The sequence below is a fragment of the Anas acuta genome, chromosome 6 (assembly GCF_963932015.1).
Source record: "Anas acuta chromosome 6, bAnaAcu1.1, whole genome shotgun sequence".
Classification (NCBI taxonomy): Eukaryota; Metazoa; Chordata; class Aves; order Anseriformes; family Anatidae; genus Anas; species Anas acuta.
Genome location: NC_088984.1, coordinates 10603933 through 10620743, shown reverse-complemented (window position 1 = coordinate 10620743; position 16811 = coordinate 10603933). Strand labels below are relative to the sequence as shown.

At 37.2% G+C, this 16811-nt stretch overlaps 1 protein-coding gene across 2 annotated transcripts; it reads left to right on the top strand.

Annotated features, from left to right (window-relative positions):
* The first annotated feature begins 186 nt into the window (after nucleotides 1-186).
* MAP3K19 (mitogen-activated protein kinase kinase kinase 19) lies at nucleotides 187-15787 on the top strand. 2 transcript variants are annotated; one of them, XM_068687338.1, is made up of 7 exons: nucleotides 187-429; nucleotides 3716-3957; nucleotides 4619-4662; nucleotides 6856-9309; nucleotides 9760-9909; nucleotides 10111-10808; nucleotides 11910-15787. In XM_068687338.1, the coding sequence occupies exons 2-7, from the start codon at nucleotides 3795-3797 to the stop codon at nucleotides 11974-11976; spliced, it is 3576 nt and encodes a 1191-aa protein (XP_068543439.1). In that variant the 5' UTR covers nucleotides 187-429; nucleotides 3716-3794; the 3' UTR covers nucleotides 11977-15787. The 2 variants fall into 2 exon arrangements, with proteins under 2 accessions (XP_068543439.1, XP_068543437.1); XM_068687336.1 differs by having other exon boundaries at nucleotides 9757-9909.
* Nucleotides 15788-16811: the final 1024 nt, after the last annotated feature.

Here is a 16811-nt window from a genome sequence, read left to right as displayed (position 1 = left end):
CGCGGTCCTCAAGAAAAGAGAGCGAGCCCCAAGTCCCCGGGTGTCGGGGCACGCAACCTCCGGGCGCCTCTCACAGCAGCTCCCCCAAAAATCCCCTCACACCATCATCCCCCGAGCCCCCTCACGCCAGCTCCCCCCAAGCCCCTCTCACACCATTTTCTCCCCACTCCCCCTCGGCTCGCCCCACAGCCGGCCCTGCCCCAAGCAGCGCCTCCCAGCCCGGTTCCCGGCCCGCAGCCGGAGTTCCCCCGGCAACGCCGTGTAAACGCACCCGCCCCGCTCCGCCAGAGCGGCACGCAGCGAAGGGCTCGGGCCGTGAGGTTGGGGTTTGGATGTGGTGCCGCCCGGCCAAGGGGCACGGCTGCCAGCTGGGGATGCTCTGCGGCTCCTGGGCGGGTTGCTGCGCCTCTGTCACCCCTTCTCCACACGGTAAGATGGGGGTTGTGGCCGCTTGGTAGGGCCTCGTCAGCCAGTGCTCTGAAGCGGGTCTCGTGTATCCAAGAAAGGTCGAAGTTTGGAGAAGTTCACGATCTGATATAACTCTTAACAGACTAATACAACGGAATAAGCATTTTAAAGGATTATCTTGTGTTTAGCGTAAGAATGATAAAACAAGAATGCTTACTCAAGCTACTTTTGCACAGCTCGTTGGGTGACCTTGGTCATAACATTCAACATTTGTCTTTCCTCCTCTGTGAACTAAGATGAGGAACTCGTTTCCACTGAGCTGTGCAGTGACGCTGAGATGGAATGGTTTGTAAGGACAGGCAGCTACGTGGCTCGCCACCTTCCATCTGTTGCATGCATCTCACCATTAATAAATGGTACCTTGACGTTAGGCAGTTCTCCCAGATGCATTAGTAGCTCTGCTGAGACCCCTGAGCTCAGGTGCAGAGAAAAATAGAAAAGTCAATTTATTTATGAATAAATTGACATTAAGTATTTATGAGGGAACTTAAAACAACAAAAACACACAGACACGCTGCCAAAAAAAAAAAAAAAAAAAAAAAAAAAAGCATTGCTAGGGTAGTAGCTGACGTTGTTGTTAGGAAAAACTTTTAATAAAACTTACAAAGAATGTTGAAAATGTTATTTGCTACTAAGTGTGAAAAATTTATAATATTGAGCATTTTATTCAGTTGAGTCATGTAAGGACAAGGAATGAGGTAGAAACCAGCATGTGAGAAAAAGATCAGAGAGAAAATTTTGTGAAGAAATTAACATAAGAGCCACTAGGTGTCCCATTTTTCACAGTCCATCTATTGATAGATTTAATAGCCATAAACAATCTTCTAAAAACTATACCTTTATTTTAGCTTGCCATACAAATTAAGTTCTAAAACTAGTTGCTTAGGTAGTAGCATGTGTATGGTGGTTTAGTAATGTTTGTGTTTGAGGAGGGAATATATCGCAATAAATTAAATTTAAGATGCAAATGCAAAAAAAAAAAAAAAAAGTTTAATGAAAGATCACTGTCTTAAATGGACATAGCATGTATTTCTTACACAGTTAAAAAGGAGAGTTCACTGCCACACTATATCAATTATGTCAATATAATAAAATATGCCACGTAATCTAGAAAGGAGAATATATTTATGCTGCAGGAAAAGTTAGACCTCATTCAATACTCTTAGCAAGAATATGAATGTGTACAATACATAAATTGTGGTACTATATTGATTAAACTGTAGGAAAAAAATGCTTATTTTTACTTTATTACATATTCCATTATGGACTTTACAATCTTCCACTCAGAGGAATGTTGCCCAGAGTTACCCTGTAGGAATTTGAGACTTTTATTCATATATCTTTAAATATATATTCATATTCATTCACATATTTTTATACACATAAGGTATCTAACAATATCTTCTGTATTTTTGAAACTATAAATTGTTTGCTAAATAATAAAGACAATGGGAAATATTGTAATATAGTTAGGCAGTATTAATAATAGTATCTTTTATTCATTTAATTTCACTGTCTTTAATTACTTTATGTGTTCTTGTCACTTGAGTAACAGAAGTTCATAGTGTTTTTCAGAAATGACCCCAAATCCACAGGAAGTATTAATTGAGATTTATTTTAAGGGTTAGCTATCAAAAAGTTCTGATCTTCAAAAGCTTTAATTTCACCCTCTCATTCTTCTTCTGCAATTCGTCATTGTTTCTTATTGTTTACATCATTAGCATCTTATGGTATTTTTCATCTTTGAGTTTCTTAGAAAAGAGGGTTGTTGTTTTTGTAATTGTGAACCAGCTCACGGTGTGGTTACTCACCATATTCAGGAATGTTGTTAACTGTAGAGGATCAATATTGCCCACACATAGCTATATTTAGCAAGAGGGTGATATCTAGCTCCTTCAGTGTATGCTGATTAGTTGGGAGAAAGGTTCACTATAACCTTCTAGTTAAGGGTAAAGCCTAATAAAAGCATCTTTTATAGCACAGGTCACAGACATCCAGTGGCAACAACAATGAAACAATCATATAATGGCAAGTTATTTTTTATAATGTGTACATTTTTAAACACTTAAAAATTACCTTTGTAATATTCAGAGATATTCACATTGCCATGTGTGTACTTACGAGTTTATAATAGATCTGAGATAAAGGATGAAATTTATAGCTTGTTGATATCAGTGAGACTGTGGCTCTGTAGAGAAAAATAACTAGCTAGTTTTTGAGCATACATTTAAAACTACGCTGTTTTTGTATTATAGAACAAATCTTTCTCAAGATACTTACAAATTATTTTTAAAGTAAATTAATGACTGATTCATATTTCTCTCAAATTGCTAGAAAGATTCCAGTTGGCTTCGTGTTTCATTGGAATAAGCTGTCATTGAAACTTCGTTGAGACTGCAGTGTACAAGCTCAGAAAGTTTTGGTTCTTGAGCCTCTTTTGCTGGAAGTTTTGGGTATTCAAAAATGAAGACAAAGCAGGTATTAGCCTGTCAGTCTGAAAAAATGTACTTAGTGCCAGATGCTAGATGCAACCCTATGAGTTATACAGTGTTTCTTTCTTCCCAAAGTCAATTCCTGGTCATTGCCAGAGGCAGGATATTGCACTAGATGAACTAATTATTTGGTACAATATGAGGAAAAAATGTATATGGTTTTACATCAGCGTTTGATTTAATTAAAAAGACAGTTATCTCACATACAGCTTTAAGATTAATGTAGACTGTATTTTCAACCTCTTTTCAGTCACAGGATTTATTTTTTTCCATATTTGGATTTTCCATTCTTCAGAAGGCAGATGGCTGAAATCTGAGTCTTGTCTACATAGCCTCTATTCTTTCAGGCAGGCCATAGCACATTTTATGAATAACAAAGGTGCACCTGGTCTCTGGAATTCTTCTGACATACTTTCCTGATGGTTCTTAAAAAAAAAAAAAAAAATCATGCTGAAAGCAATCAGGTTTTATCAAGAAGGAGAAGGTGGGTAATACTTTTTCCCCTTCATGTGTTGGATTTGTCTGTGTTGTCTGTCATTCGTTGTCATTTGTAATCAGTCCCTGGTATTGCAGTCAGATGCTGCTGGGGAGAGCACCAACTTCCTGGATGGATCAAGAAAGAGAAAATACGTTGACATTCTTGGATCTTACAGTCTTCTTGTTCACATTATTTCCATGTCACTTGGTTATTTGATCTGAGTAGGCTCCTTACACTTTTTTTTATACTGTTTTGTTTTTTGCTTTTTGCCTTTTAGCCAGATAATACCAACAACCGGATTGTGGCCAGATAAACAAGTGGCATGTTTTAAAAGTAAAAATCAGTTAGCGTTACAGATGGGAGAGCACACTACTCTACCTTTCTTGCTGAAGAAAGAGAACATAAGACATGGCTTTGACTTCAGCTTTCTGCTACAGGCCACATGCACAGAATCCAACATTTCAAAATCATTTATGGATTTGGGTGCCTTTCAGATAATACAAGCACATGCACGACAAAGTAAGCTCTATTTTAAAAGTTACAACTTTTATATATAGCTATACATTGCTATCAAGTGAGGTTCCAAAGCCTCAGAAGTCCTTTTTATTTAAATTTTAAATTGTCTTTATGTTTGTTCAGCTTCTTCATATTAAGTAGACTTTCAACCATGTTGAACATCTTCTTTAATGATATGTATGTGTATTTGGGAAATGAAGGAGACAAAGAGAAGCGATGACAGAGAACATTACTCTGTATAATGAAACTGAGTCCACAAAACATATAGGGGAATTCTCAGCAGCTTCAGTGCGGCCAGGATAGCATATCTTTCACTTTTTTCCTCATAATGGAATTAATTAATTCATAATGTCATTAATTAGCTGCATGTTGAAGTTAGAAAACATCTGAAATTGAGAAGAGATATTTGCTTAAATTATTAGAATAAAACTATTTTAAAATTACTATATTTCACCATGTTCTACAGAAAGTGCAATTATAAGATTCAGTATCACAATTCACTTTCAACTTTCTTCTTTATAGCAGATTTATAACATGGATTGCAACTGCACATTAGACAGATTCCTGGTCCTCAGAGCCCTACAGTTTGAAATTAATTTATGCATGAAAACTGTACTCTGTTTAAGAATGCCAAACCAATATTTCATTTGTTTTGATTTTCAAGGGTTAAATATAACAGTACGAGAAAAGAGGAACAAGAAATCTGAGGTAAGATGGTGTTACGTATAAAGCTGAACACAATTAAAAGTATTACATACTTTCAAAACTTGAAATACAGCAACGCGAAAGGAGCGTGGGTTGTTTCTTCTACTTATTCTTCAGCCTTTCAGATGAACATCAGTTATGTGTACATATATTTTATATATACATATATATCAGCAAATGTTCAGATCTATATAAAAAATTGTCAGTGAAGTGTTACATCAGGGATTTTGGGGGGTGGAAGGGACTGGAAGTTCGAGAAGATATAGAACCTCTTATAATGGAAATACATAAGTTAATTTCAGGTATGTATATTCTGTATGTTAGGCACAGTTGTCTAGCTTTGCTGAATTCAAAAACAAAACAATTCCATGTATCGATGGGTAATTTAAAATTGAAGCAGAATTGAAGAGCTGTCTTGATATTAAATGATTGCTGAAATTTATTTTCCTAACATATAAAAATAATGTTTTAGAATTAAACATATTTGACATGAAATTTTGTGATGTGTAAACACGATTTGTGACAAAACAGTTTTGATAGCTACTTCTGCACACACAACCAAGTTAGTTGTTTAACATAAATCAGTGCTTCACACCAGGTGAGCCTTAAATGTTGCAAAAGATCAAATATACTATTTTTGGAAACAAAGATAATTTGGTTGTTGTAGTTATTAATTAATAGCCCTTTGTACAGAAGACTTAATGAATCATCTGTGTGCTTTAGTGTACCTACTGCAGAATATGAAAGTATTCACAGGAAAAAAGTTACAGAAAAGTCTAGAAGTTCTGACAGAAGATCATAAAAGGAGCTATGGAAAAAAATATTCCTAGTGGAGGGAAGTGTTTAAGAAAATAATTCAGTTGACCTCATTGTGACTTAATACAGCTTCATTTCACATCTTAGGCTCTGGTGATTTCTAGAGAATATCATTTGGAATAAATTGAGCATTCAGACTAAAACCATGCAGACTAGACAAAGTCTTCCAAACTATAAATTTCAAAACAGCACTCATTGCTTTTTCTGGCACATTCAAGCCTCAGTTTGCCCTTGGAATGCAAACAAAAATTTCCTGCAGATTGCTAACTGATGTTGAATATAGACATGCAAGTGTGTAGTCAGAGCATGTGACTATGTAATTATTTCTATTGCATTCATTTGCATAAAAGTACACAGTGTATTTGAGTTTATTTTTTCTCCCTTTCCTATAAAAAAAAAGAATAGAAATAATATTTTCAGAAAATTATTCTCACAGTTCATCTGAATAATCACAACAATGCACTCAAATTCTCAAATCTGTTCTCTTTCAAAGACATACAGTACCTTTTGATTAAGGGGAGAGAGAAGAAAGAAGGGAAGAATAATAAAATACATCCTAAGCACAACAGACTACTGCATTAGCTGCCATACCAGAAAATGGTCTTTTGGTAGCTATCCATTAAACTTCATTGACAAAATGTAGTGCAGACTGTGCTATTTTCCAACATACTTTAAATTCTGTGAGCTAAATCTGTGGCCTGTCTGACATGGTTTATGAAGTTTTTTATAAGACTACATTGAACACATGAAAGAGGTACATATTTAGAATTATAGCAACATCTCTTAAAAGCAATAAATAATTTGTAAAGATTGTTTTTTTGCATGGGTAAAATAGCATTCTGTTATAACACTATAGTTTTTGATTTTTAAAAACTGCTTTCATGAGCCTTAGTTCCGTTGGGAATATAATTACTGCTGTCAGCACGCTTTGGAGGGTTACATAAAAAGGCTTTAAATATCAGCACGAGAGTGGTGCTTTCGTTCAGTGAGAGTGCACAGCAAGAAAACTTTGGCACGTGAAAGTTTTGTATTCCTATATCAAATATGCTATATAGGTCAACAAGTGGTTAATAACTGATGAGATAATTTGTGTATGCGGACAAAGTTTATTATTTTTAAGTCATGAATAGTGACTTAGGCCATAAACAAAGGATCCCATTTTCTGTGCTAAAAATACTTAGGAATAACTCTGGATGTGAGAAAAATAATGTGTTTTTGAAATTACACTTCATGTTAAGTTAAATATGGGAATATATCAAAGAGTAATCATTTTCTGATTATTTTTCCTTCACCTACTCGGTTCTTAGTGATTAGATTTTACCTGTATCTGTTCTGTAGTACATTATTAACTTTTTTTTTTTCTTTTAATGGAAATTACAGTTTCATTTGCCACCAGTGACATTTCAGCCTGTAAGAACAATTCATCTTGCTCTTCTAGAGGATAATTTTGTCAATGGAAGCACCAAGATCAGAAATATCTTCAATATTATGAACTTTATTCCTCAGCCTGTAAAACCAGCTAACAAATTTTATCAGTATCAGTTAGACAATCTATTAAAAAGAGACGCTGAAAAGTCAAAGTCTTCAGGTCTGATTGTGGCTACTATTTATGATAAATTCACTCCAACAGAAGACCTGTGCTGCTTCAGCAAGGATAAATATAAGTACTCTAGTGACACCAAAGAAGAAATTGAAAACTATTTGAAATGGAGGGAAGCTGATGTAGCTACCAATATTGAAAAGAATGACCAGATGAAGCATCAGTTTTCAGTGGCTTGTAAGGACGTAGATATTATGACCCAAGTCAGTTATTGGGATGATAGCTCTTCCTACTTCAGCTCAAGTTACGCTGTGATAAACTGTGGAATATTTACAGCTCTATGTCCTGTGTCAAACAACACAGACACGTTAAGAGCTGGCGAGAAGGAAAAAAGAGTGGAGAATTCCTGCACAACTGCTATAGGAGGAGATGTTCCAGAAATGACAGTGGGTTATATACCCTGTGAAGATGCTGAGGGCATGAACTTCATGCTTGGCAACCATGATTTAGTTTCTTCCTGTACAAATGAAGTGATAGAGGCCTACCATGCCTTAGAAGGTAACTCTGGAGCTGCAGTCATTCCCAGAGTGCAAGATTGTTCTGGAAAACAAACAGAAAATAATGTTTGTCTTCTTGATTTTGAAAAGAAAAAAGAAGCAACGCAAGAAACTACTGCAAAAGATCAAAGTGAGCTTGTACCTGTTGCTCATGTTATGTTCTCTGAACAAAAACCAGCCAAGGAACCACGCGTTGCTAAATGTCCTGCCGGGAGAAGGGGTGTCATTCGTAGCTTCCCTCCTCGTGCTAGTCAGAGCTGCAATGTTCCTGCTCACAAAGAAAATGACAAAGGTGAGATAAAGATGAATAGAAACAAACATTCATCAAAATCTAAAATAAGTAGCAAGATAAAGATAACTGAAGGAGTAATTGTTTCTGATGAGATTTCCACAAAATATAATACACAAGAGATGAATGCCAAGAATCGGATTTTTCCATCTTTGCGTCTGCCATGCATGGAACCTGAGACTTCCCTAAAATGTCAGAAAAAAATACCTCAAGCAAACAAATACCATTTTCCTCAGAGTGATCAAAAACTTAAAAAGCAAAGTTTCTCCCATTGCCAAAATCCAGTTATTTTAAAGAAACCTGTTACTCCTCTTTCTCTACCATGTGCACAGTCTGCTTCAGATTTTGTACATCTGAAATACAGTGACATGTTCAAGAAAATAAATTCAAATGACAATGGTCCAGGTATTTACGAAATGTTTGCAACTCCAGTCTATTCCCACATGCGTGAGCTTGATCAACACAAGAACAGTTTTTACAGAGATGTTTGTTCTGCTCCACCTGGGAGATGCGCTGCTAGCACCTGCAGATCTACCTGCAATAAAAGGAGAGAGGGCAGCCAAGTAAGAAACGCTCAAAAGAGAACGTATTCTAAGCCAAAGAAGACCGTATCTGGTACCAAAAAAAAGCAGAAAAGCTTAATTCCAAAGGATAAAAGTATCAAATTGAGTGATAGTAGCACAGAGCAAGATAATGTAAAAACTTCTGGTCCAGATTGTCAAATACAGACTCCAAGCATGTCGCTGGTTTGTGGTGACTTAAATGATCACCTTATGTTTTTAGAAGAGCTTTCACGATCAAACAGACAAAATAAAAAAAAATCAAATTCAAAGTTATCTCCTGTTACAGAAGTCTCTTTGGAGAATTCTTTAGACAGTCAGGATCTATCCAACCATCAGATAGCTTCTACCTGTAGCCAGAATCTTCTTCAGTTCAGTCATAAAGACTACACAGAATGTGCTGCTGAATGCAGCAGTTCATTTACTGACCAGAACAATTGTGTACCCCAGTGCAGGGTGGACAAGGACGGCTGCACAGGCCTGGGATCAGACCAGACCTCCTTCAGGACTATAAACCCACATGAATCATTGCACTTTTCAGACAGACTGCAGTGTCAATCCCTTGCAAAAAAATTAAGTCAGAGTTGGGCATACACACCTCAAGGCAGCAGTCTGGCAAATGAATTGACTCAGCCTTCAGTGATTCAGGCAACAAATGTTACAAGTCCCAGTTTCCAGACAAGTCAAAACATTTTGTCCTGGGCAGGTACAAAGGACATGACTGACGAGTTGCTTTGTTGTCTGGCTGCAGAATTGCGAGTGCTTGAAGAAAAAGACATCAACTCTGCAAGAACAAAAATTGCAGATTCTAAAATGCAGAATGCCCATACAAAAGAAGGAAATACGATGAATGGAGATGGAGAAATAGTAAATAGTGCTCTAGTGAAGGTAAAAATAACTTCTTGTAACTTGCTAGATCCTTTGGGTGATGCTCCAACACAACTGTGGATGAACGATGAGTCATGATGTTAACAAAGAACACAGTGTTTAACTGAAGTACGGGTAATGTGTGCTCATTAATGATCGGGTCTCTTCTGCTTGGGCTGTCCACTGCGTCTTCTGGTACCCAGCTGAGGACACCCATGTTAGATGCTGCCTGTCTGACACAAGGCAGATGGTGTTCAGGCATGACAGAGATAGACAGCGAGGAGGCAAGTTTCTGTTTCAGGAGCTGTTGTATCAATGTGCCAGGCAATGATTGTATGGGGGGGAGGAGGAAGAGAAAGAGAGAGAATCGTGCCAGGTGAAAGTTACTCCTTATAAAAAATGTAATGATAATATGAAGCTTTTTTTTTCCCCCTTGCTTTCTCCTCATGCTGCCCATCATCTTTCAAGCAGAGTGACAGTAGAGCCTTTTGGGGATCAAATGAAGAAAGAGACCTGCTAAACTTTGAGGAATCCACTGAAGTGCACGGAAGCATTTTAACTAACAAGGATACTATCATGTGGACGAGGGGTGAAGTTCTTGGAAAGGGAGCCTATGGCACAGTAAGTTAAAGTCTCAGTATGTTAAGAGATGCACTGATCATCTCAGAGCTACATCTCACCTTGCAACTGTCTGTTGTCCAGTGCAATAAATAAATGTTTTTGATTATGCAGTGAAACGACAAACGGAAATATACCCTGTAAAATAAGTGAACATACACTTTTATTCATGTTTCATTTTAATAACTGCTAGTTTCGTTGTAGGTATACTGCGGTCTGACAAGCCAAGGACAATTAATAGCAGTAAAACAGGTTGTTCTGGATGCGTCAGATCAACTCACTACAGAAAAGGAGTACCAGAAGTTGCATGAGGAAGTCGATCTTTTGAAGACACTGAAACATGTCAATATTGTAACTTACTTAGGAACTTGTCTGGAAGATAACATTTTAAGCATTTTCATGGAGTTCGTTCCCGGTGGCTCAATTTCTAGTATTATTCATCGGTTTGGTCCATTGACAGAAATTGTCTTTTGTAAATACACGAAACAAATTCTAGAGGGGGTTGCATACTTGCACAGCAATGGTGTGGTGCACAGAGATATCAAGGGCAATAACGTTATGCTCATGCCAAGCGGTGTAGTAAAGCTGATTGACTTTGGCTGTGCCCGGCGCTTAGCCTGGGCCAGCCTCAGCGGCACACACAGCGAGATGCTCAAGTCCGTGCACGGGACTCCGTACTGGATGGCACCAGAAGTTATAAATGAGTCTGGATACGGAAGGAAATCGGACATCTGGAGCGTTGGCTGCACCGTGTTTGAGATGGCAACAGGAAAACCACCGCTGGCTTCCATGGACAGGATAGCTGCCATGTTCTATATCGGGGCCCACAGAGGGCTGATGCCTTCCCTGCCTGACCGATTCTCGGGAGCTGCAGCGGACTTTGTGCATGCGTGCTTAACCAGGTATGTGGATTTTTAGGTGAAAAAGAAAAGGAAAAATGCACATAGTGTGTGTGGAAGCTTAGGCTATCTTAAATGGCACATATGGCTGTGTAGAAGAATTGTACTGTAAATCCTTAGGTTTTACAGCATTTCAGGAAAGCCATTGAATAGCAGTATACATAAAAGAGATTTACTCTCCATAATGGTGTTAAAAATAGTAACGTGTTCTTTTTGAGGGAGCCTTATGCACAGCGTTTACTTTTCCTGTAATTTTCATGCAGAAACATGTTACCGTTGCATTTTAGACAAATGCTGGCTTAATTCTTAATCCTTGGATTAGAATTGTTATGGTCCCTGTGGACCATATAACAGTAACCAGAATAACTGTTGTCAGTAAATAGCAATATCATAGAAATGTTGATTCAGAGATACTAGTAGTTAAAAGATATCAGGAGTTGTTAGGGAGAAGGAAATATACAAATAGAAAGATTTTTAATACAGTATTTTTTTTTCCTTTTTCTTTTAAATGATGCATCTTTAGCGGCAAAATTTTAATATATGATCTCACCATGTCCTAAATATAAAACACCTTCCTCATCCTGTCTTTCCTATTATTTTTTTTACTTAAGAAATCAGTGCCTTTTATTGTTTCCCTTGTTTCACTTTTCTCCAAGTTGAGGGTTGAAAAAAAACAAACTCCTTGATTCTTGCAATGCTATAAGCCCAAATGGCCTCCTTAACATGAATCATGTTGACTGGAGATGACAAAACTGACTGACACAAGGCCAAACAAATAATTACATGTTTCTTAAATACACTTTTTGTGCACATGAAATAGTTGAATAAGAATTATTCCAAGTTTTGGTAGGAATTCAGAGGAGCAAAGAAAGATTTTTGTAATAAGTTATTTCACTTTTATAAGTCATACATGGTAACAATCTCTTCCCCTAAATTCTGCCTTCCTTTCTACCAGCTTTATAAAATACAAAACAAAAAACTGAAAAGGAGTAATGACAGCAGAGTTAAGAAAAAAGCCTAAGTTTGTATTTAAATTTTACAAATAATTACATTACAGGAATGCATATTCATTTTATGTACTGATTTTTCAAACCCTCAATGCAGAGATCAATATGAACGCCCTTCTGCTCTGCAGTTGCTGGACCATCCCTTTGTGAAAGGAAGACAGTGAATTTTTCAAAACTCCTGCCAAACCAGTTTACCTTTCACACAAAAGAAGATTTCCTCCTGTGGAAAACATCAGAAGGAACTGGACTTAAAAGTGACAGCTGAACTTACTAGAGGTAAATTTGTAGACAAGAAGGCTATTTTTAGGCGGTGATTAACATTTTTTGTGATGTCTGTGCTCATTGGAATGGGCATTCCTTCGCTGTGAACACAGGGCTGTACAATTTGTTGCATTTGAGGAGACTTAAAAAAAACACTCCACAACACTATCACCAGTCCGTGACAAGCAAGGTAAGTTGGGAGTGCCAATTTGTCTGTAAAAGCCTTTGGAAAACATGGTATCAGCAGAAAGCATTGCAGATTCAGAAAGCTCTACTCAGACTCACAGATGAGTGTTTAAATGTGCCTGTAATCTCAGGAAAATGTCAAACCATGTGGTTATGTTGGCATAAAACATACTGATGCTTTTGTTTAGGTAGATGTGCCTTTCAATTTTAGCTGGTGGAAAGAACCACACAACTAGTCTGTACACATGTATCAATCCTTTTTATCCTTTGCTGCTGAGGTTTATCAGCTACAAGATACTGGAGTGATAATGAGAAGAGATGCCCAGTTGTACACAGATGTATCCTTATGGAGTTTACATCAAGGTAATTTCTTAATCTCTCTGGAATTATGAATCAGAGATTTGAGATTGTCTTTTCTGGAGATGGCCCTGTCTAACCCCACTGCTAAGGCAGCCCTCGGCCATTTGGCTTTTGCATATTGCCAAGGGTGGAGTTGTTTTTTTTTTACAGGTAGTTAGTGTAACTAGCTACTACCTGCTAGTAACTGAATGCAATGAAACACTATTTGAAGAATGTTATGATATATCAATAATAATAATTAAAAAAAAAGATTCAGCCTAGTAATAGGCTGTCCTCTTCCTGATGGGGCTTCCTTCTCAGTATATTTAAGATTTCAGGGGAATAGAACATTGCAGAAACTATTAAAATGGGGTGAATCTCTTGTGAGCACCTAGTTTCTAGGAAGACGTAGTAAAACTCAGCCCTAGAACTTTCAAGGGCTGAGCCCTCAAGAGTTCAAGACTCTGACTCTTGTACCAACAGCGAATTCAAAAATGGTTGCTTTACAAAACAAAGAAGGAAAGCAACAAACAGTTTTGGTTTATATAAGATCAGCTTCCCCCAGAGTGCTTAGCATTTTAGTTACTTAAATAGCTTTCAAATTTTATCTTATTCCAGTAGCCTGACTTCAGAGAGCAATTTGGTCTAAACTTTATAAAAATGAAGAGAAATCAGTAAGTACTTTTAGCAGAACTCTTTATTTGTGTAGTTTCTGTAGGTATGATGTCACATAACAGACAGAGCATTATGCCATTATGAGAGAAATCCTAGCATCAGAGTAATCTTCCAATCTTAAACAGTTATCAGTCCCATTTTGAGGAATACCGCTTGGTCCTCATGCCAAAATCCATGGCAACTTGAGTATCTTCACATTAAAGTACCTTGCAGAAAAAAAGGTAGGAGCCCTGGCACGTGAACTCAAGTGAGATGTACGTAACTCCAAGGTGTATATTAATTCTTCCTAGATTAAGGGAGTGTTTCCAAAAAAAGCTGAAAAGTAAATATGAATTTTTATTTAGCATGAAATGATACTGAGATGACAGTCACAAGTGGGGAAAGAATGGGAATGCTCGAGGATATGCAATTAATTCGAATTTTCAGAGCTATGAATCCTCCTCCTCATGCACGTCTTATAACCGAAACTAAGATCCGTTAGAGTGTGAGTTCTCTAATGTTAGGGTTAGTAGTTATTTGGAATTTAAATGTAATGTTTAGTCCAGCTACACTAACATTAATTTTCAACTTTTTTAAAAAAAAGGTTTAAAGTTTTTAAGACAAGACTCTGAGGTTTTTTACTTGTTTAACCAGATTTAGAGAATGAGGGTATTATTTAATGCCAGCACTTGCATAAAGTTTTTCTTTCAGCTTAAGCGTACTTGAGAACAGGGGATATGTGCTCATGTACCAGCTCTGTTCTCAGCACAGCTTAACCAAGAAGTATGTTGATGTAGGGAATCTTGGGCATTGCGTAGACAAGTCTAACTTTGCGTATTTCTTACTTAAGGAGATATAGATGTTTCACATCAAAATCCAGATACCTGTAATGAGGCATCTAAGCTGATAAGGAGATAATTTTTTTAAATCTTCTTAAATCTTTATTTTTAATGAAAAGTGCCTCACTGAAAAGAGACATGCTTTACAATTTACAGTATTTGAGTAGGACAAACCTTATTTATTTTTTTGAATTTGCTGCCTTCATTTCTAAAAAACAGAGGCCAGAAGCAAAACAGCAGTGAAGACCCCACTGTAAAGTATGCAGGCTACCAAGCAGCAGGTACAGCCACTTTGCTGTAATGCTAAGTTTCCTCAACATTTAGAGTTTAAATACAAGCATATGAAAGTATGTGTCCCTTTATCACTGTAGGGGATACCTAGTATATTTTTTTTATTGTATACAGTAATATTTAAAGCTCTGAGCTCTGTTCAGGAGTTAGGTTTTGTAGGTGTGCCAGCCCAACTATTCTGCACTGGGCTTGAAACTACAACCACCCATGACATAAAAATTTGCATCTCAAAATACATTTATCGACCGTACTTCTCAAGGAAGCAGACATCAAGCTCAGAAACCCACAGTCTTTGGAGATTCAGGTTCAAAATTAGCACCGACTTGCACAGCTTTCTCACAACTTCTGGCAGGAACTGCTGCCATTATCTACAGCCCTTTCTAAATTCCAGTTTTTGCACGTAATCCAAAAAGGCCAGAAGTTCTCCCCTGAGGAAGGGATTCAAGCACTCAGAGTAGAGTAAGTTTTCTCCCCTAAGAAAGTTTACTTTGCTTTACTTTTTTTGCTTTTACTTTTACTTTACTTGCCCAAGGCAGCCTCAGGAACTGCAGTTTACAGGTATTGCCAAGGAACACAAAACTTCTGAACTACAGTAAGAAAAAGGGTGCAGTTTTGAGTACAGGAACACCTAGGAATCAAAACCAGGTACTTCCAGCTTTTTAGTTTAGAGAGTTGAATTGGGTTTGCTACATCCACCTCCGGAGAAGTCAGAGAGAGTCATTCTCCACAGCAATGTGAGAGAAAACTCCTGGTGTTATTTTTTAATTTAAAGTATACAGAATTAAGCATTTCAGAGAACGAATGAATTAATTAGCTAGTTCAGCTTTCAAGTCTTTTAAGATTTATTTTTAGAATTCATTTCTGGAACGTGTTTACACTGCAATTAAAGAAAGCAAAGAACTTGTTTGCTAAATTCCCCTTTAAGCAAAACTGACTGGGAACCCTTCCCCTGTGGTCTTACAGAGACAAAAAGCTGTTGTCACCACCCTCTCCCCTCCGTCCCCTCCCATTCACTAAAAGGAAAAGCTATCAAGTATGGCCAGCCACTGCACGCTGAAGTTACATGGTACAGGCTCATAGACCCAGGCTGGATAAGAAAACATACATGCATCTCTTAAGATGCTGTAAAGTGTCTAGGTTTTGCTTTTCTGGCTCGCAAACAGAATTTGCAGCGTGTTCCTAAGCCTGAGCACCATAACATGAAGGAAGCAAGGGAAACAAGTTATACGTAGAACTTTAAAGTAATTTACTATTTGATTGTTTTGATGGAAAAGTGTTTTTGCCAATAATTAACAGGGATCTGCACATGAAGTTGGAAAATTAAACAGGAAATGGGATAATTTCTGCACAATAGAGGTGAGGTAGGGAATTTTATTGAAAATACTTTTTTTTTTTTTTTTTTTTTTTTACAATTTCTTAGAAATAAAGTTTCTTTCTAATCTCACACAAATGGCTGTACCTCAAAAATTCAACTATGCTAATATGAAACATTTATATTTACAATTTGCCAAAAGAATATACAGAACTGCTGTTTTATGCAAATACCGAAGTACCAGATCACAGTGAGATACATTACTTCAGAACTCCCACCATTAGGAACAGAATTAAGGTTCAACATACAAAAGAATCTCACTATTCTACAAACCTTGTATCTCACAAAAAGGGAATATTTTTAATAGTGTCATAGCAAGGTCTGCACTAAAGCTTAATTTTACAAAATTACATAATGCATGTACTCAATTTACAACAAAAAACTTGTAATCGGTGATGAACAGAGTAATAGTGTCATCTGTTAGCCTTTTATTGCATTTATTCAGTCATTCACTTGGGAGGTTGAGGCTGATCAGTGAGTGAATTTTCACTCCTTTCAGACACCTCAGCCAGGCCCCAGTTCACACGATTCACTAATTGGCAGTAGGTTTCGGTCAGGGAACATCAGTGGCATCTCGCTGCATGTCCTCTCCCTTCCTCTCACCCCCTACTCCCACCACACTGAATTTAGTTCCGGACACAAAGACAAATACAGTTTCACATATTTACAGTCACATTGAAAATCAAAACCAATGACTTGTATGGATATTCTTTACAGAGAAACCAAAAATCAGTTCGGATCTCAATGTAGCATAGCAACATTTTGTCCACAAGGTTTCACAATTTCCTAGAATCAAAATAGGAAATAGTTATTTTGAAACAGCACCTTAAGATGAAGACCTATGCTCTTTTCCAATTTCTATTAGACAGGCACTAGTTATCATCCAGACATTTCAACTCCAACTTATGACAGCAATTGCTATATTTACAGTACAATATATTGCTTATCCAAAGTGGCTGTGTAAGATGCATTTAATGGCACAACTATTTAAACAGACTTGAAAAGCAGTGTAGTGCTTTAAAAGAAGAGCAGTGTAGTGCTTTAAAGACAAAATGAA